Genomic DNA, 26846 nt, shown 5'->3' with positions numbered 1-26846 from the left:
TGTTTCACCAAATACACCAAAAATGCGTGGCTTGTGTTGCCTCAGCCCCTCACAGCTCCCAGCATGAGGCGGGACCTGCGCTGAGCTTGCAGGTGACCTGGACTGGCCACTGCCCCATCACAGGCACCAGTCTCACCAGAGGTTTATTACTCATTTACAGCAAGAAGAGCAGCCCAAGAACAGAAGCTGGGCTCAGGGCAGCCCTGGGCACCTACAACTTCTTGCCCTTCTTCAGCTTGTTGTGCTGCCACGTGTTGTACCTCCGCAGGCGCCTCCAGTACTCGATGGAGTTGGGATCCAGCTCCTCCAGCTTCTTGGGAGGCCCGAGGTGGATCTTAAAGAGCCTGTGAGCAAACACAGAGGATGAGGCTAAAGAAGGGAGGGCAAATGGACAGGCAGGGGACGGAGCGACCGAAGTGTGTGACTGGGACACGTGGATCCACACCCTCCACAGGCACAGTGCCCCCGGCTCCAGCCCTCAGCAGGGCCTCTGGGCTCTGGAGCAGCAGCTTTCCTTCTCCCAGAGCAGCTCCGTGCCCGTCACGCCTGTCTGTGCCTCTGGGATGCACCTCCGTAAGGACACAGCAAGGGGCGCAGGCAGCACCTACCAGTCCGGGTACTCAGAGTCGGGCTTCAGGGCCACCTCGGGGCCATCCTTGAAGTAATTGACGCCCATGGCGTAGGCGCTGAGCATGGCGGGGTCAGTGCACACCTCCGGCGGCTTCAGCCCCTCCTTCGGCACGCTCTTGCCCTTCACCTTCACAGCTGCGGGACAAGGGCAGGGTCAGAGCGGGGAGAGCGGGAGCGGGAGCAGGAGCAGGAGCTCAGTCTGGGCAAGGGACGGGGCGAGAGCCGGGCCCCGGCGGGGGCAGCAGCACCGGGGCAGGAAGGAGAGACCGGGGACGGGAGGCACAGGGCAGAGGAGAGAGCTGGGGCCGGGGAAGGGCCGGGGAAGGGCCGGGGAAGGGCCGGCCGGGGCCGGGGCCGGGGCTCACCCGGTTTCTTGGCGTAGCCACGGGCCGGGCCGGGGAACGCCGCCCGCAGCAGCAGCGCCCGGGCCGCCATCTTGGGGCGCGCGCGGCCCCCGGAACAGCGATAGGCTGAGCCCGTGGAAGGGGCGGGGCCCACCGGGAGGGGTGGGGCAGCGCATGCGCAGCGAGCCCGGCAGCGAGGTCCGGCCGTGCCCCGCCCCGCCCCGCCCCGCGCCATGGACCCCGCCGGTTCCCCGCGGGCTGCCGGGAGCCCCGCGGCGGCGCCGGAGCCGGAGCCGCCGGCCATGGACGCGGAGGAGGAGCCCGCAGCGCGGCCCAGCGGCCTGGAGCGGAGCGCGGGGAGCGGGCGGCCGGAGCTGCCGCCCTTCGCCTCCCCGCCCCCTGGCTGCGGCTCCAGGCAGGACCTGCCCGGCCCCGGGAGCCGGCGGGGACCCGTCCCGGGCCCTCCCGCGGTCCCTGGGAGCGGACGCGGCCTGGGCGGGGCCATGGACGAGGAGGGAGCGAGCGCGGGGCCGCGGGGCCCCGGGAGCTGGGAACCGGGTGCTGGGAGCGCCCTCGCGGCCCCTGGCAGCAGCGACCCTGCGGGCATGGAGCTGGACGAGGCTGCGGAGGACGAAGCCCCGGAGCTGCGAGCCCTGCTGGGGCAGCTCGAGAGCCTCGACCCCAGCCTCTGCGACCCCCCTTGCTCCGAGCAGGGCCCGGGCGCTGGCACCGCTTCTCCGGCGGGGAGCCGGGCCCGGCGGTGCCGGGGCCGGTGCCTGCCGTGCCCGCTGCACGTGGCCATGGGCCGGGGCCTGGACACCCGGCGCTGCTGCGCCCAGCACTCGGCCTGCTCCCGGCCCTGCCACGGGCTGCTGTTCGCCGAGGCCGAGCGGGAGGACTTGCTGAGCCTCCTGTGCCACGAGGGGGGCCTGCCCGAGCCCGGCGCCGGGACCCCCTTGGCTTGCTCCAGTGTCCTGTGTGGGGCCAGCCTGGAAGCGCTGCGGGCTCAGGAGGAGCCGGCCGCTGCGGGGAGCCCGGAGGAAGGAGCCTGTGGCAGCGGGCGCTGTGCAGAGGAGCTGAGCGAGCTCGGCTCCAGCAGTGAGAGCCCCCGGGACTGCTCCCCAGAGCCAGCCTGGGTCTCCTTGTCACCCGCCCCGGAGAAGGAGCAGGCGCCGCCGGGCGCTGTCACCGTGAGTGCCCCGGGGCTCTGGTGGGGGCGGAGGGGAGCCAGGGGTGGCTTCTCCTCAGGTGCCCGGATCTGACCCTCGGGACTGGCTTTGGCTGCCTGAGCGCAGGGGGTGCTCGCACGGCTGAGCCCCGGGATCCCGGCCGCAGCCTCACCTGCTCTCCTGTTGCTTTGCAGAGCAGGGAACCTCCATCCTCCCACCCGGCCTTCAAAGAGGGTGAGTCCTGACCCACCACCTCCTCCTCAGAACCGGGCTAAAGGATATAGGAGGGAGCACCCAGCTCTGCACCCACAGAGGATGGGAACGTGGCCTCAGACTCCAGGGAGCTCTTTCAGTCCCTCACTGAGCAAATGGGGGTGCTCCAGGGATTGGGGAGGGGGCAGTGGGTGGGTTTCAGGCTCGGGAAGGGAGAAAGAAGAATTCCAGAAGGAAGCAGCCCTGGGGCAGAGTTGGTTTAACCGGTGGTGCCAGGGGCTGTCTGCCAGGTGCCATGTGTAGGAACACAGTTAACGGGCAGCAGGACTTGGTACCTCTGGGGTGGGGGGGAGCAGCCCCTGCTTAGTCCCTCCGGATACCTCAGTTCCAGGCCCCTGTGAGCCGGAGGATCTGCTGGATGGTGTGATTTTTGGAGCCAAGTACCTGGGCTCCACGCAACTGATCTCTGAGCGGAATCCCCCGACCAGTGTCCGCATGGCACAGGCCCAGGAGGCAGTGGACCGGATCAAGGTGCACGAAGGGAAGGGACACAACTGTCATTAAGCCTGGTGCCCCATGGGTGTGGGGCACCGCTGCGGACCTGCACAGGGACCTCCTGGCTGTGGGGCAGGCCCCCCCCGGCAGCAGCAGCAGTGACCCGGGTGCTTTGTCCTCCAGGCCCCGGAGGGGGAGTCGCAGCCCATGACAGAGGTGGAGTTGTTTGTCTCCACGCAGAGGATCAAGGTGCTCACCGCTGACACACAGGTGAGCAGGGAGCATCCACATGGATGTGGGGCTCTCCATGGTCAGCTCACACAGACAGGAGGTGTCCCTCAGCTCTCTGTGTGCTCACATGAAGCTTCTTGTGTAAACTGCATCTCCTGGGAGCCACTGGGTTCCCAGCTTGAGCGGGGCGAGCCCCTGATGAAGGAGCTGTTTGTCCCTTGAGGCATAGAGCTGGTTTCTGCCCCTTACAGGAGGCCATGATGGATCACTCCCTGCAGACCATCTCCTACATCGCCGACATCGGCTCCCTCGTGGTGCTCATGGCACGGCGGAAGCTGCCACGGCAGGCGCCGGGTGCGGGGGAGAAGCGGCTCTACACCATGATCTGCCACGTCTTCCACTCAGCCAACGTGAGGAGGGAGAGGCACTTGGGAGGGTTACACCGGGAGCCTGGGCCTCATCCTGCTCTAATGTGACCAAGCGCTCTGGGTCTCCATGCTGGGGGCTTGCAGTGGGCACAGGGAGGGGGAAGGAGCCCACCTGAGCACCTCAGGTGCTGAGGCGCTGGCACAGGGTGCTCAGAGAAGCTGTGGCTGCCCCATCCCTGGCAGTGCTCAAGGCCAGGTTGGACACAGGGGCTTGGAGCAAGCTGCTCCAGTGGAAGGGGTCCCTGCCTGTGGCAGGGGTTGGGGTGCAGGAGCTTTAAGGTCCTTTCCAATCCAAACCAGGCTGGGATTCTATGATCTATGACATGGAAGAGTCCAGTGAGAAAACTGGCATCACGCTGGGGCCCACGCCTTCAGGTGTGGAAGGATTGAGGATGCCTTGGAGTTCTCAGCCACAGTGTTGGCCACTGCAGGGTGCTGGCAGCTGCTGGCCAAGAGCTATGGGGACAAACAACTCCTTTCTCTTTCCCTAGGCCCAGGTCATTGCTCAGGCCATTGGGCAGGCATTCGGAGTCGCCTACCAGCGCTTCCTGGAGGCCAACAGCATCGACCCGAGCGAGCTGAGCCCTCGCCAGTACAGCCATACCCTGGAAGAGCAGGAGCAATACAATGCAGAGCTGAGCCACTTCTCCCAGCAGGAGAACTGCAAGGACGTAAGAGCTGCTTTGGAGGGGTGGAACAGTGTGGGTTACCCTGTGTCACCCCCTCCGTGGCTCCCCAGGACACCCGTGCTGGCACATGCACCCTGTGACTGGTGGTCATAATCCATGCGTGCCACCCCTCTGCAGGTCTGCATCCGGAAGCAGAAGGGGGAAATTCTAGGCATTGCCATCGTGGAGTCGGGATGGGGCTCCATCCTGCCCACGGTGGTCATCGCCAACCTGATGCATGGGGGCCCTGCAGAGAGGTCGGGTGAGCTGAGCATCGGGGACCGCCTCATGTGCATCAACGGGATGAGCCTGGTGGGGCTGCCCCTCGCCACATGCCAGAGCATCATCCGGGTGAGCCTCCTCCAACCCAGCAGGACCAGTGCTGGCAGGGATGAGCGGCAGCCCCACTGCTTCTGAATGTGCCCGAGAGTGTCTGTAACACCCAGGGTGTACCCCCCGATGCTCTGGCTGGGGGGTGGGTAGGTGAGAGGAGGCTGTGGGGCAGAGCAGGAAGGAGCGTGGGACCCATTCTCATCCTAGTTCCTGCTCTTGAGTGCTTGGGAGGAAAGGATGTGACAAGGCAGGGGCAAAGCTGGGGACAAAACTTGCTGTGTCAGCGTGCAAGTGCCTGAGGAGGGTGGGTGAGGAGGCAGGTTCCTGAGCTGGAGGGAACAGGGAGTCCAGAGAGGCCATGGAGGTGCTGTGAGGGCTGAAGCAGCTCTGCTCTGGAGCCAGGCTGAGAGAGCTGGCCTGGGTCAGCCTGGAGAAGAGAAGGCTCCTGAAGGGGAGACCTGAGAGCAGCTCCAGTGCCTGAAGGGGCTGCAGGAAAGCTGGAGAGGGGCTTGGGACAAGGGCCTGTAGGGACAGGCCAAGGGGAATGGCTTTAACCTGCCTGAGGGGAGACTGAGATGAGCTCTTAGGCAGAAGCTCTCCCCTGTGAGGGTGCTGAGGCGCTGGCACAGGGTGCCCAGAGAAGCTGTGGCTGCCCCATCCCTGGCAGTGCTCAAGGCCAGGTTGGACACAGGGGCTTGGAGGAAGCTGCCCTAGTGGAAGGTGTCCCTGCCCATGGCAGGGGTTGGAGCTGGATGATGTTAAGGACCCTTCCAACCCAAACCAGTCTGGGATTCTGTGAACCTGTTACATCTTCTACCTCTCAGGCGGGAAGGAGCTTAGGGCAAGAACAGTGTGGCCTCAGGGCAGAGTGAGACATCTTGGACTGGATTTACAAATTCTCCCTGAATCTGAGCATGGCAGATCCCTGTGTGTGCCTCCGTTTCCCCACTGAACACAGGTTGCTGATCCTTAGCACCATGGCTGCGTCACCCCTCAGCACAGCTGCCAGTGTCCGACAAAGCCATGTCCCATCTTTCAGGAGCTGAAGCACCAGACAGAGGTGACACTGAACATTGTGCACTGTCCCCCTGTCACCACGGCTGTCATCCGGCGCCCTGACTCCAAGTACCAGCTGGGCTTCTGTGTTGAGAACGGTGTGGTGAGTTCTTGGAGTGTGCCAAGGGCTCCAGTCACTCTTCTGCAGGAGCCACGCGGTTCTGGCTGTGTCCACACTGTTCCGATGCTCCTCAGGCTTCCACAGGGAAAGAACCATTGCTTGTGCTACAGGAAAAGGCTTCTCAGAGCTCTCCTCTGCAGCACCGGGGGTTGGATCTGTCACCCTGGTGCTCCTTTGCTGTTTGCTTTCAGGGTGGTGCTTGCTTTCTGGCTTTCGTGGCACGTCCTTAGGGACGTTGTTGCTCTTGCCCATGTTCCAGCTGCTCCCTGCTCTCGAGGCTGTGTTGGAAAAGCAGAGAGGAGCATTTCCAGGGCCAGTGGGAGCTGATAGGGAAGTGGAGGGTGTGGAATCGCAGCAGCCCACTAGCTGCTGCCCCAGGAAGGAGCTCTGACTGCAGCCCAGATGGGAGCACAAGGGTTTGATGGGCTCTGATGGGGGGAGCTGAGGGGAGCCAGGGGAGCAGAAGTCTGTGTGCTGCAGCTCAGCACATGGCCCCAGTGGCAGTGATGCAGAGGGACATCTCAGCCCTTGCTGTGTGCTGAAGGAGAAACACCCAAGTGCAGAGCTCTTACTGGGAGCCTGCCCAGATGCAGGGGTTTGGGAGCCGTTGTTCCTGTCCCTGGGCTGTGGGCACAGCTCTGATCCTCTTTCCCTGCCCAGATCTGCAGCCTGATGCGCGGGGGCATTGCAGAGAGAGGCGGCATCCGCGTGGGGCACCGCATCATCGAGATCAACGGACAGAGCGTGGTGGCAACACCACACGAGAGGATCATCCAGATCCTCACGCAGGCTGTCAGCGAGGTGAACTGGGGCTGGGGCTGCCCACGGAGCTGGTTTGGCAGCAGCACCCTGCAGCCTGGGCTTTGGCATCCCTAGCTGATGTGTGTGTTTCTGCCCAGGTCCACATCAAGACGATGCCAGCCTCCACGTACCGCCTGCTGACAGGGCAGGAGCAGCCCCTCTTCCTCTGAGCACCAGCCTGGCTGCTGCTGCACGTGCCTGGGGCTGCATGGACTGGACAAGCTCTGCTTCCTGCCCCAGCACCCTCAGCAGAGCCTCAGGTCCCCGGCAGAGTCTAATCCTGCACCTCCTCAGCTGTACTCAGGACACAGGGAGGTTCTGGGGGCCTGAGCAGTGTCAGTGCCGGTGGTGCCACAGTTTGGGCACCTCCTCCCCACCTCACAGTGCCTGTTCTGGCCATTCACGGGGTCCCTCACCTTGGCCTGGTGCCGGCAGGAGAGGGGACGCCACATGAAAGGTGTCACCCATGTGCTCACTGCAGATAGTACTTCTACACTCACCGATGGTGCCTTTTGCCATGTGGGGCTGGTGCTAGAAGCGCAACTGCAGGGCTCACCCACTTGTGGGTGCACACTGGCACCCCAAGGAAGACCCAGCAGCACCCTTGGCATCCACTCCTTCCTGGTTTTGCCAAGAGCCTGGGGGGTACAGTCAGTTGCACTGAGCTGGGAAACTACCTCTGCCTTTGCCTGGTGGTGCCTGCAGCTGCTCTGAACTCGTGTCTGGGTTTCAGCTCTCGGTGTGAAGAAGGGGAACACAGGACACAGCACTGCCTAGGCCCACATCCTGCTGGGAGCCCGGGATCATGAGCCCAATGATCAGCCCTGGTGCTGTGTTTTCACCCCACGGCTGAGGTGGTGCTGACCTGGCTGTGCCCAGGTTGGTGTTAAAATAAACGTTGTAGGGAAGATGGGAGGCTGTGTTTTGGGAGCAGGGGAGGCTCTAGTGTTAGATGTTGGAAGTCCCACCATGGCCACCCTGCTCCATGGATTTCCATTGTGTGCTGCTACCCAGCACACACATCAACAGCCCATCCTGGTTAAAACATCCCTTTTATTCCAGCAGTAGAGGCCAAAACAGGGAAGAAGGCACTTGGTACTGGGAACTGCAGGGCACTGTGTGGCGCTGCCTGCATGATACATGGGGAGTGGCAGGGCTACACGTCTGTAGCTGGACCCCACTCATAGCCTTCATCCTCATCTGAGTCATCTCTGGCCTGTGTGAACCTCTTCCTCACAGCAGCATGCTCGTATTCCCTGTGGGATGAGAAGCTGTGGTGATGCCTCTGCCACTGGTGGGGACAGGGCAGGCACAGCTGGCACCTTGGGCTCTTCAGGCCCTTCCCCAGCCCTGAGGCTGCTGCTTGAACCTCCCCTCACAGGCTGGCATTGGTGTGCAGAGTACCTGATGTTGCTGTAGTGCTGCTGCTCCTCTGTTATCTGTGAAAGACCAGAGTGTACAGGTCAGAGGTAAGGGCAGGATTTGTGCCCTGACCTGGGTCTGGGCTATGTTCCCCCATGGAAAACCAGAGCCGGGCATGGATGTGCAGCTGGAGCTTGCAGCAGCTCGATGTGACAAAGTGCCTGTGCCACGGGATAGGAATGAGCCCTGGTAGTCCCAGAAGCTCCCTGTAGCAGTGTGGGGGCACTCACCTGATCCCTCAGGCCATGGCCTGGGGAAGCCCGTGCTGGCTCAGAGGAGCGTGACAGCCCCTCCTGGCTGTAGGCATCCTCGGCCTCGCCGTCGGTGCAGGCATCAGCCTCCCCATCCGTGTCCTCGTAGTCACTGTTGGCGCGACTGTCACAGGTCAGGTAGCCCGAGTGTGCTGCCCTTGATGATGAGTTCAGCAGGTCCAGACTGTCCTCCAGTGCCACATCCAGCTGCGGGGGGGGATGACAGAAACTTGGGACCCCATTGCAAGCAGGACACGGGCGTGTGCCCTGTCACTGCCTGCTGGAGCTCCAGCCTCACCATGGGGATCATAGAATCCCAGCCTGGTTTGGATTGAAGGGACATTAAAGTTCATCCAGCTCCAACCCCTGCCACGGGCAGGGACACCTTTCACTAGAGCAGCTTGCTTAAAGTCCTGTCCAACCCTGGCTTTGAACACTGCCAGGGGCGGGGCAGCCACAGCTTCTCCTTGTACCTGTTCTGCTGCTGTCCAAACAGGCTGATTCTGCTGCATCCTGACAATGTCCTTGATGGCCTCGTACCAGGCGCTGCTGCTGAGGCTGACAGTGGCAGTGAAGAGGTGGCTGCAGTGCTTCTTCATCTTGCTGGCCTGGGCATAGAGCCGCCGGGAGCTCTTCCTAGAGTCAGGAGCCAGCCACTGGCGCATGGCCTTGATGCCCTGACGGCTCTCAGGCTCACAGAACACCACCACTGGGTAGTACTGCACGTAGTTGAGACGCTCCACAGCTGAGGGTGTTATGTCCAACAAAGCATGCTTGCCCTGGGGCAGGACATGGCCATCAGCCCCACTGGGGACAGGGACAGTGACGAGGGCCATGCACTCCCTCTGGGCCAACCCAGCTCTGAGGACATGGGGAAGGTCTCTCACCTTTTCTGCAATCTGCTGCACTGAGTCCATCTTGATAACCTTGGCTGATGCCCCGTCACGGGGCAGGCTGGCTGCAGGACATGGCAATGTGGTGTGAGAGGGGCTGGGGGGGATGTGGCATCTCCAGCAGCCCCAGGATGTGTCACAGAATCACAGAAATATGGAATGGTTTGTGTTGAAAGACCCTAAAGCTCCTCCAGTCCCAACCCCTGCCATGGGCAGGGACACCTTCCACTAGGGCAGCTTGCTCCAAGCCCCTGTGTCCAGCCTGGCCTTGAACACTGCCAGGGATGGGGCAGCCACAGCTTCTCTGGGCACCCTGTGCCAGCGCCTCAGCACCCTCACAGGGAAGAGCTTCTGCCCAAGAGCTCATCTCAGTCTCCCCTCAGGCAGGTTAAAGCCATTCCCCTTGGCCTGTCCCTACAGGTCCTGGTCCAAAGCCCCTCTCCAGGTTTCCTGCAGCCCCTTTAGGCACTGGAGCTGCTCTAAGGTCTCCCCTTAAGCAGCCTTCTCTTCTCAGGCTGACCCAGCCTAGCTCTCTCAGCCTGGCTCCATGGGAGAGGGGCATGTCCGGCATCTACCTGGGATCATGATGCATCAGGAGAGGGTGAATGACTCCAGGAAAGTGTTGGGGTGTCATGGAGAAGGGCAATGAGGCAGGATTAGGACAGAGCAACAGGTCAAGAGCTCCCAAATGCAGATCCCCTGGCACAAGGGGCACTCACGGGCAATCTCAAACAGCTCAGGCAGCTCCGTGCTCAGCTTCTGCATGGCAATATCTGTGATGGGACCCAGGATCACCACTGGCCGCTTGAAGCTGGCTGTGGGGAGAAGACAGACCTGCTCATGGAGCTGGGGTGAAGGCAAAGCTCACAGCACCCCAGCATTCAGCCCTGCTCATGGGCCTGGGACTCCCCATGGGGCAGCCCCAAGGTGAGCGCATTCCTGGTGCCCACCTTCCTTCAAGACCACTCTCTCATAGGGCGGGTAGTGGCCCTGCTTCGTGAGGGCAGACAGGTCCTCCCGGCTCTTCCGCAGCAGCTTCTTGGCTCCCCGCAGGCCCCGCAGCTTCCAGAACTCGGCCCGCGCTCCAGAGAGGCTGGCACTGGACGTGGCTTTCAGCATGGACTCCAGACTGGCAATCTGCTCAGCCCTGCAAGAGGAAAGGGATCAGAACCAGGCTCCAAGGAGTGGGGCAGGAGAAGCCAGTGTCCTGCTCGGTGGCATGGCTGGATGAGACTGTGGTAGCCTCTTCCCTCCAGGACCTTGGACAACCAGAGCATCACTGAGAAGGGATTTCACCAGCTCACACTTCCCACCAGCCCCTGCAAACCCACATCCCAGCCTCACTGGGGAGCCATCCCCTGGCTCTGCTCATGTTGGCTCCTGGCTCCATCCCTACCTCCTCTGGTTGGGGATGATGCCCTTGTCCTGCTCCTGCAGGTCCCTGCCCATGCGCACTGCCAGCCAGCTCCCCAGCCGGCCCCGGTACAGTGTGTCCAGCACGTGGAACACGTCCCCACGAACGAAGCTGAGCCCTGATGGAGTGTCCTTTTCAAAGTCAAAGTGTGTCCGGATGTAGAACGAGTCACCCACATTGGAAGAGATCACCTTCCTGTAAACTGGAGCCCAGGATGAAAGGGACCATCAGGGAAAGAGGTGGCTGAGGAGGAAGATGCTGGAGAAGAAAGTGCTGGAGAGGTTTGGGAAGGAGCTTGGCTGGAGCCTCTACCACACCCCTTGCTGCTAAGGAGCATGCTGGGGACACCTTTCAGGCATGCTGGGACAGGACCAGACCCCCCAGCACATCCTGGCCTCTCCAGGTTGAGCCATGGTGCCAGAAATCTCCCATGCTCCAGGATGATGAAGCACAAATGGGGCCAGGATGGCCTGGTCTGCTCTCATTAGCCCTCTGGGGGAGGAGAAGGAGGGGGGTGCAGGGAGGACAGACTACCCTGCAGGGGCAGAAAGGGCCATGGCAGCTCTGATGCTTGCTCAGAAGAGACAGAGGATGGGGAAGCAGAAGCCCAGGATAACTCCAGTCATCACTCACTGTCCTGCTTGTTCTGGGTCCATAGTGTGACGTCCTCACCCGGTGGCAGACTCATGAGATACTCTACAGCTTCCTCACGGGTCAGGTTCTGGAAACTGGTGCTGTTCACCTGCCATGGAAAAGCACTTAGACACAGCACTGCCAGCAGGAAGTAGGGCATGGGTACCAGCAGGGATCCCAGGGACAGCAGTGAGCAGGCAGGTGGGAGAAGAAATTCATCCCTACGACCAAAGTGTCTGCTACAACCCCCAGTAACACTGGGGAGAGTCTCTGGGCAGCTGAGTTAGCACCTGGACCCCAGTGGGTGTTACAGGGTGCTGTAGACCAGACCGTGGACAAGGGCCTGTAGGGACAGGCCAAGGGGGATGGCTTTAACCTGCCCCAGGGGAGACTGAGCTGAGCTCTTAGGCAGAAGCTCTTCCCTGTGAAGGTGCTGAGGCGCTGGCACAGGGTGCCCAGAGAAGCTGTGGCTGCCCCATCCCTGGCAGTGTCCAAGGCCAGGTTGGACACAGGGGCTTGGAGCAAGCTGCTCCAGTGGAAGGTGTCCCTGCCTGTGGCAGGGGCTGGAGCTGTAACAGCTCTAAGGTCCCTTCCAATCCAAACCAGTCTGGGATTCTATGACCCTCCCCTCAGGCAGTGCCCGCAGAGCCAACCTGATGGCTGTGGGGCACCAGCACTTCCCTGAAATAATGCCCAGCAGGAGAAACCCAAACCCTGTGGAAGTATCAGAGCAGGGAGGGCTGGGACCAGCCCACATGCAGCAGCATTCGGAGCCATTCCCAGCCCTGGGTACCTGCAGGATCTGGTCCCCTTCCTGGATGCCCTGGCTGGCAGCAGGGCTGCCATCCTGTACACCCGACACAAAGATGCCCACGTCGTTCCCCCCGGCCAACTGCAGCCCAACGCTCTTGGCCTTCACGAAGTGCACAGCCCTGCAGTCAGCAGTGTTCCTGTCCCAGGGAGCCATGGTCAGCCTGGCAGGGCCATGTCACCCACCCTGTGACCCCAGCCCTGCCCCAGAGCCACTCCCCATCTCCCACAGCCTTACCCATCCTTGCAGGCAGCACAGGAAGAGGGGCTGGTGTGGGGGCTCTGGCTAGCATCCCCCTCCACAGCTCCCAGCAGGTCTGCAGTGAAGGAGAAGGGGTGGGACAGAAGGTGAAGGGAGCTCAGAGCGTGGGACAAGGCACAGGGAGACCAGGCACAAGGGAGCCTGGAGGAGCCCATTGGAGCCTTTCTTTTCCCTGGCCTGGTCTGAGCTCACTCACCAGGGCCCGGAGCATTGCCAGCAGTTGTGTCGGCTGCAGGGTCCCTGTCCGATTGTCTCCTCTCCCTGGAAGCAGGATGTAGGCAGGTCAGTAGGTGCTGGGAGTCAGAGGCAGTGGCAGCAGAAACAGAGGAGCAAGTCGGGCACTGCCTGGCAGCCCCTTCAGCCAGGCAAAGAGCACAGGGAGGATGCCAGGGAAGAGGGGCTTGGGAGCACAGAATGGGGCTTACGGGGATGAATTCATAGTGGCAGCAGCTGGAGGCTGTGGGGAGGTCTCAGGGAGCGGAAGATGGGACAGTTCAGAGTTAATGTCAGAGATATCTGCAGCAACAGGAGAGAAGATGCATTAGTGACCATCCAGTCCCTGTGCTGGGTATGTGACCCATGGCCCCGTCACCGTGTCCCCTCACCATCCATATGGGAGCTGTCACTCTCACTATCTTCTATGTCAGGGATGTTGACCAGGAACTGCCGGTGGTCCCGGAGAATGAGCAGGGTCAGGGTCCCCTCCATCTGCTCGATGAGCTGCTGGGTGTCAGCCAGGGACATGTCCCCACTGGCCACTCCGTTGATCTGGAGGGGGCAGAGCAAGAGACCTCACTGGGGAAAGCTGCCCCAGGGAAGCCCCACTCAAATGGGATGCTCCAAGTGCTACCTTCCCAGTCCCAACTGGGTTTTTGGGATTATATCCCTCACATTTGCTCTGGAAGTCCCAGCAGCCACAGGAATGCCTGGCCCATGCGTGCAAAGGAAGCGACTCCCTCCGTTTCCTCCTCTCCAAATACTTTGAGCATTGTTACACCTCATACACACTGAACATTTGAGCTCCTGGGGCCCAGGAGACCATGTGCCATGGGACACAGGGGTGGATGCATCCCTGCAGTGATGTTACCCAGGGATGAGCCCCCCCAAAGAGGGGAAGATGAGACCCCCAGCATACACTGTGCACATCATGGCTCCCCCATACCTTCAGGATGAGGTCTCCCTCCTGCAAGGAGCTGCCCTTTGCCGCCAGCCCGTTCTCCACTATGTGCTTAATGAAGAGCTGACTTCCCAGCTTCAGGCCATACTCTGCACCGGAGAAAGCCCAGGACAGTGCAGAGCCCAGGCAGATGCAGGACCCCCTTGAGGTCCCACCCCATCACCATCCCCATAAGCCCACCCTGGCTCCTCTTGGGGCACCAGCAAGCCCCAGAGCTGAGCTCTGCAATCCCAGGCTGAGGCCAGATGGGTTTGGAGCACCCAGCATGGCACACACTGCCAGACCCTGGCACCAACCCTGCCATCACCTCCACCCAGTGGGATGCATGGCCACAAACTGAGTGACATGACCCAGAGACAAAGTGGGCAGGAGGGACCTCACCTTCATCCTGCTTCTGCTTCACCAGGAGTGACGTGATGGGTTTCATGGGCACGTCCTGGCGTGGCAGCCGCTTGAAGCCTGACACCAGGGCCAGTCCCTTGGTGGTCTCTTCATGGCCAAACCCGTTGGCAAAGTGGCGCTGGCTGTAGCCCCTCCGATCCGAGCCGCTGCTTCGCCGCCGGGACACCGGCTTGTGGTGGCGATGCTCATCCTGGTGGTGGCCAGAGCTCCTCTCGCTGGATGAGTCCCCATCGTAGCCCTGGCTGTGGTCCAGGTCATCCTGGGAGCAGTGCAGGGCTGGACCTGCGCTGGGTAACCCACAATCCTCGTCCGAGTCGCAGCGCCGGGGCACCCTGGAGGAGCCAGGGCTGCTCTTTCTCACAGGCAGGTGGATTTTCTTTGGTCTTTTCAGTGTCTGCAGGTGGAAAGGGAGAAGAAGAGGATGGTGGGTGCAGCCATCTCTGCCAGGAGACAGGGGACAAAGGGAAATGGGTTTAAACTTAAACAGGGGATGTTCAGGTGAGACATAAGGCAGAAAAGTTCTTTACTGTGAGGGTGCTGAGGCGCTGGCACAGGGTGCCCAGAGAAGCTGTGGCTGCCCCATCCCTGGCAGTGTTCAAGGCCAGGTTGGACACAGGGGCTTGGAACACACTGCTCTAGTGAAAAGTGTCCCTGCCTGTGCCAGAGGTTGGAGCTAGATGGGCTTAGGGTCCTTTCCAACCCAAACAATTCTATGGTTCTGTTTCTACAGCAATTCCAAGCCCCGAATGAGAGCCCTGGGGCATGGGGGACAGGTCCAGTGTGGTCCTCTGCACAATGCCAGCCTCACCAGGGCACACTCACAATGTTGGCAATCTTGCCACAGGTTTTAAGTGTCTGGACAGCAAAGGAGGACAAGACGTTCTCCATGGACAGGCCGTTCACCATCACGATGTGATCCTTCCTCCTGGCAGGGAAACACAACCATGGGTCACTGCCCTCCCTGTCCCTGCTGGCAATGGGCACCCTCCACATCCCCACATCCCCACACACTCACTGAAGCCTTCCCACCGCTGGTCCCTTGGGCACCACATCTGAAACAACCACCGCTGTGTCCCCAGTCACCCTGTCGGGACGGTCCCGACCTCCAGAGACAGCAAAGCCAAAGCCCCGTTGAGGGTCCTAATGGAGACAAGGCAGAGGGGGGTCAGGCATAGACAGCCCCCACCTCCCATGGCTACCCCAGGCTGTGGTCACCTTGCTCAGCGTCACCGTGTGCTGCTCCCAGATCACCATCTCCTCCATGGTGGCCACGCACCAGCGCAAGCAGAGGAGTGCAGCCGGGCAGCACAGCCAGCCCTGCCCAGGGGCCAGGAACCAGCGCCGGCTCCTCCTCAATCCCACTCGGAGCTGAAACAAAGAGCAGAAGCAAAGCTGAGTGTGAGGATGTCAGGGGCAGGCTCCCTGGACACCCGCCATGGCACCAGGACTTGCAACCACGTTGCAGCCTGGCCAGGCCCATGTGGGAGCAGGTCCTGACACCCAGAGCTCCCAAATCACCCCTCCAGGGGGATCCATCTCTGTCCCCTTGGACATGTGGATGGCTTTTATGCAGGGCAGGTGGGTCATACAGAGTCATGGAATGGTTTGGGTTGGAAGGGACCTTAAAGCTCCTCCAGTTCCACCCCCTGCCACAGGCAGGGACACCTTCCACAAGAGCAGCTTGCTCCAAGCCCCGTCCAACTTGGCCTTGAACACTGCCAGGGATGGGGCAGCCACAGCTTCTCTGGGCACCCTGTGCCAGTGTTGACCCTCAGGAACCATCTCCATGACTGGGACCTTGTGGTCCTGCTCCTCTCCAGGGGGAGAGCCCAGGGCACTGCTCTGGACAGCCACGATGGCTCCCCCACTGCGCCTCAGCCACCCTCCAGCCTCCACACTGGTGCCATGTGAAGCTGGAAAACTTCACAGCTCCCTTGGGGCAGCTCCGGTGGGACCAGGGGCCATCAGAGATGCTGCCACCCTGTGGGCAGTGCCTTCGGAACGCTGAGCAGGGATCCCATGGGAAAACTGCAGAGGTTTTTTGCCTCTCCATGCCCAGCCCCTCACTGGAGCTGCACCACAGCACCAGGCTGCACCCCCAGAATGAGGCCCAGGTCCTAGTAGCCCCAGGAGGGACAGTGTAATCATTCACCCGAGGCTCAGCAATGGTCCCAGTGGCGAGGCTGTGAGCAGAGGGCAAAGTCCAGGCTTCCCCTCTGCGTCATGAGCCACCGAAACCAGCCCCAGTGCCTGCCTGGCACCCGGTGGTGTGTGACACGTGGGGACACACGTGCCCAGAGCGTGGCTGGGGCTGAGCAGGACCCCAGTAAGACACAGGAGCCCCAGCATGGTGGTGGGGTGGTTTCCGGCTGGATCAGTGACCTGAACTGCCAGGACCTGGATCAGGCATGTCACCAGTGCTGGCTGGCTGGTGTTTACGGGCTCTGGTGAGCCACAGGTCCCAGGGACCCGATCACAGGGCACCCAGAGCATCCCCCTCCCTGGGGTCACGTCTCACCCACAGTGCCAGAGCCAAGCCCGTTTCCACCAACAGCCTCTCGCTGTCCCCACTGTTGCCCTGTCACCAGGACACCATGAACCAGCCACACATCCCACTGCCACCCCCACAGGCAGCAGCAGTTTGGGGCAGGCGGAACAGCATAGGGATGGCAGCAGGTCCAGACTCACCAACCAGCACAGCCCACAGGGCCACCAGGCCCTGGACTTGTCCCCGGTGTCTCTGTGGGGACCTGGAGTAGGACATGCCCCAAGCCAAAGGCCAAGGCTGGCACCGGAGGAGCCGGCTTGGCCGGTTTGTGACAGAAACCAGCCCGCACCCTAAATGTCCCCGCCGGGAGAGGCAGTATCAGGGCAGAGCTGACCACAGCCCAGCCCAACACACCCAGCACTGGGAGCCTCGCACATACCGTGGCCAGTGTCTCGCAGGGCTTTTGATCTTAAAATCACAGAATCCCAGCCTGGTTTGGGTTGGAAGGGACCTAAAAGCTCCTCCAGTTCCAACCCCTGCCACAGGCAGGGACACCTTCTGCTAGGACACCCCTGCGTTCAACCTGGCCTTGAACACGGCCAGGGATGAGGCAGCCACAGCTTTTCTGGGCACCCTGTGCCACGCTGGGCACCCTGTGCCAGCTGACCCTTCCCCCTCACTGGGAAGATTTTCCTAATACCTCCCCTAAACCTCCTCTCTAGAAGTTCAAACACCAAATAAAGCTTGGGTTGTGCTGGGGCAGCTCGTCCCACTGCAAGCTCCCTGGTTCAGGGCTGTGCCCACCTCTGGCTGACAATGTGGGGACCCCCCTCTCAACATGGGTCCTCAACCTGGAACCCCAAAGCCTTCCCTGGATCAGCAGGGTCCCTGCTCTCAGCCAAACCCTCACCCCCTGGCAGGTCCCAGCTGCCCCCAGAAGCTGCTTTAACCCAACTCCAGCCATGTTGAGATGGGAGACCCTGCACAAGGGTCTCCGGGAGCTCTGACCCCACCGGAATCCATGCAGAGGATGGAGGCACCTCGGGGTGTGGAACTGTGGTAGCGGGGTCCCACGATCTCCCACCTCAGGGTATCCCCCTCTACTGGGCAGGACTCCAGGAAGCTCATTGGGTCCTGGAGCCATTCAGAGAGGGACCCGGAGCACAGCCGCTTCCCAGGGGACAGCAGAGCGCAGGGACAGGGTCAGATACTCACCAAGCCTTGGGTCTGAGCAGGAAGGAGCCAAGCTCCGGGGCTGGTGGCAGTGGAGTCACTCCAGGGTGCTTTGCGTAACCCTTTGTGAACCAGATGTTTCCTGCAAGCGGGAAGGAGGAGGATGAGGGTCGCGGGGAGGTGTCCCCCGCAGTGCTGGTGGCTCAACCACCTTCCCCGGACCCCCAGCACCTCCTCGGGAGCCCCGGGAGGGGAAGGGGCCGCGGCCAGAGGAGACGACGGGGCCGCGGCGGGGTGAGGAGGGGAAGGTGACTGTGCCGATGGGTGCTGTCCCCGCTGCCCCCCACCTGGGGACGCGCCCCGCGTCGCTTCTCTTCCTGCAGAGCCGCTTCCCTGCGGTGAAGGAGACGAGCTCCACGCCGCGGCTCTCACTCCAGGCCGCCGCCGCCGCCAACCGGCGCCGGTACCGGGTCCGCAATGAGAGGTGGCAGCCCCGCGGCGGGGTGTCGAGGGGGGACCAATCCCTCCGGAAGCCCCCGGCCACGAGCCGCCACCGCGGAACAGGAGCCATGGAGCCGCCACTGCTCACTCAGACTGGCCCCGGCCAGAGTCCCGCAGCACCGGCTGCGCGACACACGTTTGTCCCCCAGGGCCGGGGCACAGGGGTGTGAGGTGACCGGCCGGGAGAACCGGCGGGGCCGGCTCGGGCTACCCCGTACCCTCAGGGTTATCCGGTACCCCCGGGGCCGCCCCATAACCCCGGGGCAGCCCCATAACCCCGGGGCCGCCCCATAACCCCGGGGCTATCCCGTACCCCGGGACCTCCAGGTGGAGCCACGGCCCCGGACACGGCGGCCAAAGACGAACCCTTCGGAGAGGGCCCCGGTCCTCCGGGGGTACCGCGAGGGTAGCGGTGTCCCGAGCCAGGCCGGCCCCACCCCCGCTGCCATGGCAACCGACAGGTCCCGCCCCCCGCACATCTCTATGGTGCCTCCCTAGGCACAGACACCTTCCCTGCCCCGCGCCTCGCAGTCGGGCCCCGGAGCGGTCCCGCTCCCACAGCCCGCGGGTTATCGCGACAGACCCGCCCCCGCGTCGCGATTAACCCCGGCGGAAAAGGCTCGCTCTACTTCCGGTACCTCTTCCGCCCTGCAGCTCTGGGGCGTGTCTGTCCGCGGCACCTCCCGCGCCCTATGGTGCTGGCTGCTCCCAGCCTCCTCAGCGGCGGCGGCCGGGGCCGGGAGGAGCGCGGCGGAGGCGGCGGGCGCGGGCCGGGGCCTGCCCCGGGCCTGCCGAGCGCCCGCCATGGAGCCCGATGTGTCCGAGGAGGAGGAGGGCTCGTCAGTGGAGGGCGCCGGTGCCGCCCCGGAGGCCGGCGCGGGGGCCCTGGACGCGGCAGGAGGTAACGCGCTGCGAGCACCGGGCGGCAGCACCGCCCCCGGCCGGTTCCCCCGCGAGCCGCCGTTCACCCGATCCCGGCGGAGCCCCCCGCGGCACGGCTTCCCCTCGGGCTCGGAGTGGTTCAGCCCAGCTGCACCCCCCGCGGGGGGCTAAGTGGTACCTCCCGGCAGTGCTCCGCGTTGTGCGTTGGATCCCATGGGGGGGCTCCGAGTGGTTCAGTCCAACCGCCCCCACCCGCAGTGTGCCACCCCTGGGGTACCGCGTGGTCCCGTCCAACTGCGGCAGCCCCCGTCCCCCCGGATCCTGAATGGTTTAGCCCCCCCCCCCGGAAAGCCTCTGCTTGAGGGGGGCTGCCTTGCATTGGGGGCTGCTGGGGCCCCCAGAAAACTATCTTCGAGAGGCAGGGAGCAAGCCCCAGGCTGACAGCACCATTGACAGCATTAACAGAGGATTCTGGGTTGCCCTTGGCGGGGTTGGACATGTGGGGCTGTCCAAGCAGTCCTGCCTCTGCTGCCTGATAATTTATAGCTCATTAACGACCTCTTAATTGCTGGTTTTTGAGGTGTGTGTGGCTGCAAAGCCCTGCCCGGCTCTTGGGTTGATTTTATGGGTCTGACAGGATGCCCCCGATCACCCGCCTGAGCCCCAAGTTCATTCTGAGCCTCCTATGCGGTGGATGGGTTTTGGCTGTGTTATGACAGCCCATCTTGTTCCCAGGCTTTAGATGAGGCTCATTAGCGCTAAACCCCCAGCAATGCCAGCGGGAGCTGTGATTGTGTCATGGGTGTCACACGCTGTTGGGAGGGCTGGATGTGAGGGGTAATTTTGTGTGAGGGGCTGTGGTTGAGGCATGTGGAAAGCTGTCCCTAGCACTTCTGCTGCAGTCCCTTGCTGTGAAAGGAAAGAGCTGTGCTCAGCTTGCCTTTGGACCTCTTTGTTGGGAGCATTCTCCCAGCACTGCTGTGGGCTTCCAGCCTGGGATGCTGAGGGCGCAGCTGAGAGAGCCTCTTGGCAATGAACAGTTATAATACTCTTCATCCTTCTGACTTCTCTGCCACCTTACCGTGTGCTGGGGAGGGGACAGGGTTGTTGCTCACGCCAAGACCATTGGGTTTAAGGAGGAGTGTTTGTTTTCCTTCTCTCTGCAAGTAACTCCGAACGTACAAGCCAGCAGCTGGCTTACCTGACGCTAATAGTAAAAAACACATGAATCAGAGCCAGACATCTCACTGCTGCTTTGATTCCCTGAGTCAAGTTGCTTACTCCTCACTTGGGCCACATCCAACCTGTGTCACTCGGCCTCGCTTTGCAAGCGGAGCTCCTGGGAGGGCTGAGGACAATGTGACAGCAGCTAGTGGGTATTGTGTGGAGGGGTTGGGCCTGGCTCTCGATGGCTCTGCTGCTCTTGGGTCAGGACTATGCCTGGTGGAGCTCATCACTCCTGACCCGTCCCTACACGTCCTTCGTGCTGCTCCCCACGGTGATCGTGCCATGGATGAAGGATGGAGGGTCACCAGCACAGCCAGAATCTGATCCCTGCCTTTGTGCTGCTGAGCAAGGGCGGCTGGTGCTGGGCTTTGGCTAAATGAATCTGGTGGGGGTAAGCCAGAGCATGGGTCAGGTCAGTGAAGACCTGCCCCAAGCACTCAGTAGGTATCAAGGGGAACTGCTTAGTAAAACTGGATGGAGAGGGCAGAAAGGCGTGGAAAGTTGACATGAGGCATGGAGAGGCTTCTGAAGGGAGCTTTTGAAAGTCTTTGAGGGAAAAAACCTCCTTTCGTGCCAGCAGCAGGGCTCATGCAGGAGCACACAGCCCCAGTTTGTCCCTTTCTGAGAACCCAGATCTGAGGTTCGTAAGTTTTCTCACCACCATGCTGGAAAAGGGTGTTTCAAAATGTAACGGGTATAAATAGCTTCTGTGCTCCTCCCTGGATCCCCACCCTCATCCCTTGGGAAGGGACTGCAGGGGCCATTCACCCATTCTGGTGTGAATAGCAGAGCTGTTAGCACAAGTAGAGGTGGGTGTGGAGGCTCTGTGTGCCTGCAGAGTGACAGGAGCACCGAGATCCTTCAGGAATGGTTGGGTGAGGAGAGGGCACATCATCATCATCCCTCTACCCAGGAGACAGAGCACCTGGAAACCTCCTTTTCTCCAAAGGCACTCAAGTTATTGGAGAGCTGTTGGCGCACATGGGTGGCAAAGCTGGTCTCCACCACTGCTTGCAAAGGTGGAAATCCTCAGCCTAATGGGGAAGGAAAATTGGTGTCTGATTTACTTCCAATTCTTGCATCTCCTGTTCCATGTGTTGCAGCCTTCCCATCATTTATGGCTTGGAGTCTGGGCAGAAGCCTCCAGCATGGTATTCAGGGTTGAATTCTCTGCTTTAGGAAGCTGAAATGACAAGTTGTCTCACTACAACCGGAGCTGGAGGTAGCAGAGTGGAGCTCTCCATGTTGTTGGATGCTGACAGCACCTATAAGTCCATCTGCACTGGGAGATCACCCAGCTCTTCCCTCTTTGCCATGATCACTTCGAGGTGACTTTTGAAGGGCTGCTGGCAGCATTGTTTTGTCTCAATGAGCAGGTTAGAGATAAGAGAAGAATTCCACCCCATTCCACCCAAGCAGCTCAATCCATAGCAAGGTGATGGAGAGGGAAATGGGAGAGAACTTATCAGCCTGAGGAAAAATCAAATGTAAACATCATCCCCAGCATGATGCTGGTTCACAGCTTTGCTGGCTGTCACATGCCTCCTGCCCATGAAATGGTGGTAGCAAGATGATTTCAGAGGGAGTCAGCTCAGCAAAAACAGACACAAAAACACCTTGTGCCTTGAACTTGTAAAGACCCTGTGGTTCCTTCACAGTCAATAAGTCACAGCTCAGCTGCAGGGAAGGAGGAAGGCAGCGAAAATAGAATTCAGGCTGCTCGGGCAAATTAATTGTCCTTTAAGATCTGAATCTGCAAATGGGAAAGCAAATGGGATTATGGGGCCTAGGGGCTGTGAAAGGCGGAGTTTGGATGGCAGAGAGATCCAGGCAGTGTCCTGAAGGATGCTGAGCCCATCTGTATCCGTGTCAGGCCAGGCTGGAGATCGAATCCCTGAGAACCCAGGATGAAGAATGATTAATCTCATTTTCATTAAGTAGCATTTGGCATTGACCTGTATATAACAGTCCGTTCCAGCAGCCCTGGATCTGCTGCTGGCAAAGCTGCCACTGTGTCCCACTTGGGAAGCTCGCTGGGCCTCTCCTGAAGGGCTCCTCGGGGAATGACCTGAGTGGATTTAGTATGAGCAGTGCATCATTTGGGAATGATTATTGAAGTGATTCACTGACATGACCATTATGGGCTCTTGCCAGATGCACAATCTTACTAAATCTGATTTTCCTATGTAAGGTGGCTGCAGCCTGGAAAGCAGCAGCAGGAATTCCAGTGCTTGCTTCCTTCATGAGCACATCTCCCAGTTGCAGCCAGTCAAGTCCAGCAGTGGGTGTGCGAGCCCCTGACAAAGCCCTTCCCATTGCCTGCTGCTCACATCTTTGTCACCTTTGATTACTCTTGTCCATCTCTCCGGATGTTGGAAGGGGAAACGCTCTGGAGCTCCCAGCACAAGGAAGGTTTGGCTGTGTTTAGGTGGCAGTGACCTTCGCCAGGCTCCAGCGTGGACACTTCTGCACACTCCAGTGTGGGGACAGAGCTGCTGGAAAACAGGAACCAAAGCTGGTCCTGCTCTCCTGGGTGATCTGATCCCATGAATGCATCCTCCTTGCTCTCCCCAGAGCCTGTGGTGCTGGGGAAGCTGGCAGGAGCAGCATGCGGCATGCTCTGTAGACTCTGCAAAGTTTAAAAGGGGTCTTTTAAAGCCTTGGCACCTCCTTTCCTCAAAGACAGTTGTGCAGAGAGAGCATGTAGGGCTCCAAGCAGCCCTACAGCAGCCCATGACAATAAGGTAGCAATGGGGTTTTTCCTTCTATAGGTAGCTCTTAGAAAGACTCCGTTCCTGAAAGCAGCCTGGTGCTTGTGTGAGTTTGCCAGTGTTGTCAGAAGCTGAGTTAACCTCAGGACTTCCTGGGAAAGGTTTTCTGTAATTAAAGAGCTAAAAGTGATGGAGCAGCTCCTGTGTCGCTCTGTCTCTCCTCACCCCTGCGTTGAAGCAGAAAACACTGTCAACCCCTAATTAAGCATCACCATCTCCCATCGTGTGTTCTTGTGGCTTCCCCAGCTTCCGTGTGGGTTTTTGCACTGGCTTGTGGTGAATAACCCGCCTGAGTCGGAGCACGTGCCACAGCAGAAGGAGATGGGGAGGCTTCAACGTGTTCACTGTGAGCTGCTCACTGCCAACCACAACGTGTTCCGTTGGCTCACGGCACTGGGGAGAGGCTCTGTCTTTCACCAGGAGTTAGCCCATTTGCTTCTCTTCCCTCTTGCTTTGGATACAGCAAAAGCACTTCCCTAATTCTCGTTAAAAAATACAAATGTGGACAACTGGAGTCAGGGTGTGATAAGGGTCTCTTAATTATTTAACACAGAAACAGGCTCGAATAGTTGATACTTGAAGAATAGCAGTGTGGAGATTGCATATCCTGTGCTGTTGCACCTCTGATAAATGGCTATTAGAAACATGGAATCCCAGACTGGTTTGTGCTGGGAGAGACCTTAAACCTCATCCAGTTCCAACCACGGCCACAGGCAGGGACACCTTCCACTGGACCAGGTTGCTTCCACAGTCCTCATCTCCTCATTCTCTATCAGCAGAATCTGTGTGTTCTGCAGAAACTGCTATTGGAGAGGGTGGGAAGGACTTCCTGGGAGAAAAGAGGAGTTGAAAATGGGTTGATGGATTCTGTGGCATCTCCACCATTGCAGACCTGCCTGTTGTGAGTAGTGGTTGGGAAGGCAGGACCCACATTGGCTAGCTCTCCTGGACCGCTCCTGCTGCTCAGGGCAGAGGAAACCAGGTCACAGCCCAGGGTTTGTCACAACACCAACCTGAACAGATACAGTGCCACTTCCAAAAGGGCCTGTGGATTAGCTGTGCTGGGAACCCTGCATGCCACGAGCTCCTGTCTTTGTTCTGTGTGGCCAAGCTCCACTGCCTGAGCTCAGGGGAATTAACAGATTATCAGACCAGGGCAGCTTTGCCTTGTTTGTGGTCATTAGGATGTAGCAGCTCTTGGGACAGTGCTGATGGGGAGCTCAGGACTGGTCAAGCTCCAAGTAGCTCAGGTGCTCCTTGACACCTCTCCCAGCCATGCAGGGAGAAGATGTTTCATTGAGCTTTCTGCTTTGTGCTGCTGTTAAGACTTCCCTGATGTGTTCTGGACTTGTCGTGGCCCTGTTGGTGCCTATGGTAGCTTGGTGCAGATGATCATGAAGGGTCCGTGTAGCCACACCAGTTAATAACTTTATTTAAACTTGGTGAAGTTTTATGTGACAAAGCTCATCAAACTACTGACTTCAACTCCTGTGTTCCTCTCCCATGGTAGATACCTCCTAATGCCTACTCCAGAAGATCTGGGAGCACTTTGATCTCAAACAGCACTGAGCTCCCAGAGGAAAGGCAGCTCCCCAGCAGACGAAGGGGTGTGCTGGGCTGGGAGCCATTCGGGTCCCTCTTTCACAGGATGGAGTGTTCCAAGTGATTCCACAGCTGTTCTGTGTTTTTCCATAAGAGGCAAAGGGATCTGCTGCTATTGAGACCAGGCAGCTGAGCCCACACCGTGTTTTGGCAGAGCTGGTGTGGAAGCCTGTCCTTAACATCACATAAACTCTGGGCATATCAGGATCTTGCACTTCAAAATGGGTGTTTTGAATGTGTCAGACCATGCTGGTGACCATGTTACGGTTCTTCAAGAGCAGAATTAACCAGGATTATTTTGCCCTTTCATTTGCTGCCTGGCAAGGTGATGTTTAAATTGCCAGATAGACTTCTCTTCCCCTTGGAGCTCACCATTCTCAGTTGTTGCTTTATATTCTGTCACCTCAAGTAAGTTCAGGTTTAGATCACTGGTGGCTGAGGTGGCCACTGTCCCTGCAGGCCCTTGTCCAAAGGCCCTCTCCAGGTTTCCTACAGCCCCTTTAGGCACTGGAGCTGCTCTCAGGTCTCCCCTTCAGGAGCCTTCTCTTCTCCAGGCTGACCCAGCCCAGCTCTCTCAGCCTGGCTCCAGAGCAGAGCTGCTCCAGCCCTCGCAGCAGCTCCATGGCTTCCTCTGGACTCGCTTCGACAGCTCCACGTCCCTCTGATGTTGGGGAGCTGGACACAAAGCCCCTGGTGTGAGCAGGATAAAGCAGCTGATGATAAGGATGCTGCAGAAGTTTTCTTTCTATAGTCTTTCTGCTTATCAGATGGACCAAGTTGCTGAGTTTTTTTCTTTGTGTTTTTCAAGGCAAAATTGTCCATTTCTGCATTTTTCAAAGGGAGGCAGCTGGCTGAAACCATCATCTAGCTGAGTGCGCCTTCCCTGAATGCCTGCCTGATGGCACTTCAAGCAGTCAGGCACTCCATTTAGATGCCGATATGAAACTTGGTTCTCTCTGTTTTCTTTGATTTCACTATTCCTGTCCATGCAGTTGGTTCTGCAGCATCCCCACGCTGAGAGGAAGGAGTGATGTAATCAGAAGAGGGCAGATGCAATACCTGAAACCACTTGTATTCCTTTTAAATGTCACTTTAAATGGGTGTTGTCTTCAAAATGACAGTTTTTCTTGCCATATGCATTCAGTGATGCTCTTGCCATCTGTTTGGATGTGTGTTGATGGGGGCAGTGTGGAATTTGCTGGCAGAAATGCAAGCTGTAGGGATGTAAAAGAGTCCCTAACTTTAGAGGTGGAGCAAAGACAGCAGAACATCAGTGCCTGGAAGTTGCAGTTCAATGGAGTGCTCTTCAGTCACAGGGGAAGCACTGGCTTAGGTGGAATGCAGAAGTAAGGCACATTAGGGCTTTCCTCAGTTTGGCTTACCGGGTGGTGATTATTTGTGCGTTTAAACAGCACAAATTATGTGATGGCTTTGTGTTGGGAAGGACTGTTTGTTCAGGGCTCAGAGCTGAAATCTGAAGGTGAACAATTGCCTTTGCTTCATTTACTGCTTTTTTCCCCCTTGTAATCCTAACTTATGTTACAAGATACTAAAGCTTTTCTGGGGGTGCGCATTGTGCTTCATGTTGTAGTTTGTGATGGGCATATTGTTGGGGTTTTGAATTCCAGGGTACTTCCCCTCAACCCATCCTCTCTTCAGGCTTAAATGAATTGTGATGGAAGAGAAATGATGACATAGCCTTTCTCCACCGTAGTCTTGAGGCCTGGATGTTTGTTTTCATGCTGATACTAAGCAGGAGTTACTGGTGGGTTAACTATCTGGGATACTCTTGTGAGAAAGAGGCTTTCTGGGCTGGAAGTGCCAGAAAATGCTTATTAAAGAAAATAAGAAACTGAAGGTTATCTCTTCCTGCCATCTACATGTGCCTCACATGCTTGGTTTTCCTACCAAGAGCTCTAGAAGTGGTTTTAAGTGTTACTGGGGTTTAGGTGGCTTATTTTCAGGCAGTAGCTGAGTCACAAGGTGCCAGGCTCCAGCCAGGATCCCAGGGAGGGAAGTAGCACTCGCAGAAACTTTGAGTTATGGTTTTTGGCAGCACATTTCATCGCTGAAGCTTGTTTTGTTCCATCTGTTCAGGTGCCTTTGTTAGAGCAGAGCAGGAGCACCCGACTGAAACTCTGCTCACAGAGACCAGGCACGTTGTAGCGTTGTCAGCAGCACCCATGGCAGCCCCGAAGTGTGGTGTGAAGGAGACTTGACTCAACCTGATGTGAGCAGCCTACCAAAGGACTTTACATCCAGTGACGCACATTGTGCCCAGCCCCAGCCTGAAATCCCCTCTTGAGTCTCCAGTGTTTGAGGACCTTTGGAGAAGCTCTGTCAAGCAACATTAGCAAGAGCAGAATGAAATCTGAGAGGATTTAGATGAGCAGCTTTGGCTGTGGAGTAAATCAGGAAATACCCCACTCATTACCAGTGCAGGATGGCT

At 59.2% G+C, this 26846-nt stretch overlaps 4 protein-coding genes across 7 annotated transcripts in view; 2 read left to right on the top strand and 2 right to left on the bottom strand.

Annotated features, from left to right (window-relative positions):
* Positions 1–127: 127 nt before the first annotated feature.
* On the bottom strand, positions 128–1080 carry MRPL54 (mitochondrial ribosomal protein L54). Its single transcript, XM_062634458.1, has 3 exons — positions 996–1080; positions 609–765; positions 128–344 (listed from the first exon to the last, which is right to left on the bottom strand). The coding sequence occupies exons 1-3, from the start codon at positions 1063–1065 to the stop codon at positions 212–214; spliced, it is 360 nt and encodes a 119-aa protein (XP_062490442.1). The 5' UTR covers positions 1066–1080; the 3' UTR covers positions 128–211.
* Positions 1081–1207: 127 nt separating this feature from the next.
* Positions 1208–7397, top strand: APBA3 (amyloid beta precursor protein binding family A member 3). Its single transcript, XM_062634467.1, has 10 exons — positions 1208–2164; positions 2338–2377; positions 2742–2887; positions 3035–3121; positions 3334–3492; positions 4002–4181; positions 4317–4529; positions 5551–5670; positions 6349–6489; positions 6588–7397. The coding sequence occupies exons 1-10, from the start codon at positions 1208–1210 to the stop codon at positions 6657–6659; spliced, it is 2115 nt and encodes a 704-aa protein (XP_062490451.1). The 3' UTR covers positions 6660–7397.
* Positions 7398–7522: 125 nt separating this feature from the next.
* On the bottom strand, positions 7523–18192 carry TJP3 (tight junction protein 3). Its single transcript, XM_062634465.1, has 21 exons — positions 17762–18192; positions 17457–17556; positions 14969–15121; positions 14769–14893; positions 14576–14678; positions 13733–14147; positions 13337–13440; positions 12780–12942; positions 12600–12690; positions 12371–12435; positions 12151–12229; positions 11896–12052; positions 11103–11211; positions 10452–10671; positions 10006–10202; positions 9775–9870; positions 9050–9120; positions 8636–8941; positions 8142–8369; positions 7894–7928; positions 7523–7745 (listed from the first exon to the last, which is right to left on the bottom strand). Exons 1-21 carry the CDS (start codon positions 17983–17985, stop codon positions 7646–7648), a joined length of 3141 nt encoding a protein of 1046 aa, XP_062490449.1. The 5' UTR covers positions 17986–18192; the 3' UTR covers positions 7523–7645.
* A 313-nt stretch (positions 18193–18505) lies between these two features.
* Positions 18506–26846, top strand: part of PIP5K1C (phosphatidylinositol-4-phosphate 5-kinase type 1 gamma) — a 32744-nt gene continuing 24403 nt past the window's right edge. For all 4 annotated transcript variants that reach the window (XR_009967753.1, XR_009967751.1, XR_009967752.1 and 1 more), the window contains exon 1: positions 18506–18816. Coding sequence is in view for 1 of the 4 variants with exons in the window: in XM_062634464.1 (XP_062490448.1) it covers positions 18720–18816 (97 nt within the window). In the remaining 3 variants the exon portion in view is untranslated. The remainder of the gene's footprint in view (positions 18817–26846) is intronic.

This window comes from Pezoporus occidentalis, unplaced genomic scaffold (assembly GCF_034315485.1).
Source record: "Pezoporus occidentalis ecotype Australia unplaced genomic scaffold, CSIRO_AGI_Poc_V1 ctg428, whole genome shotgun sequence".
Classification (NCBI taxonomy): Eukaryota; Metazoa; Chordata; class Aves; order Psittaciformes; family Psittacidae; genus Pezoporus; species Pezoporus occidentalis.
The sequence above is the reverse complement of the archived record's forward strand: the minus strand, read 5'-3'. Positions and strand labels throughout refer to the sequence as shown.

Excerpts from the sequence above, each read along its gene's own strand:
- MRPL54 (XM_062634458.1), bottom strand. The coding sequence starts at position 1,065 with ATGGCGGCCCGGGCGCTGCTGCTGCGGGCGGCGTTCCCCGGCCCGGCC. Across the intron at positions 766-995 it reads TGGCTACGCCAAGAAACCGG|CTGTGAAGGTGAAGGGCAAG; the intron begins GTGAGCCCCGGC and ends CTTGTCCCGCAG. Across the intron at positions 345-608 it reads GACTCTGAGTACCCGGACTG|GCTCTTTAAGATCCACCTCG; the intron begins GTAGGTGCTGCC and ends GTTTGCTCACAG.
- APBA3 (XM_062634467.1), top strand. The coding sequence starts at position 1,208 with ATGGACCCCGCCGGTTCCCCGCGGGCTGCCGGGAGCCCCGCGGCGGCG. Across the intron at positions 2,888-3,034 it reads AGGCAGTGGACCGGATCAAG|GCCCCGGAGGGGGAGTCGCA; the intron begins GTGCACGAAGGG and ends TTTGTCCTCCAG. Across the intron at positions 3,122-3,333 it reads TGCTCACCGCTGACACACAG|GAGGCCATGATGGATCACTC; the intron begins GTGAGCAGGGAG and ends TGCCCCTTACAG.
- TJP3 (XM_062634465.1), bottom strand. The coding sequence starts at position 17,985 with ATGGCTCCTGTTCCGCGGTGGCGGCTCGTGGCCGGGGGCTTCCGGAGG. Across the intron at positions 15,122-17,456 it reads CTGCTCAGACCCAAGGCTTG|CTCCGAGTGGGATTGAGGAG; the intron begins GTGAGTATCTGA and ends TCTTTGTTTCAG. Across the intron at positions 14,148-14,575 it reads GTGGCAAGATTGCCAACATT|ACACTGAAAAGACCAAAGAA; the intron begins GTGAGTGTGCCC and ends TTCCACCTGCAG.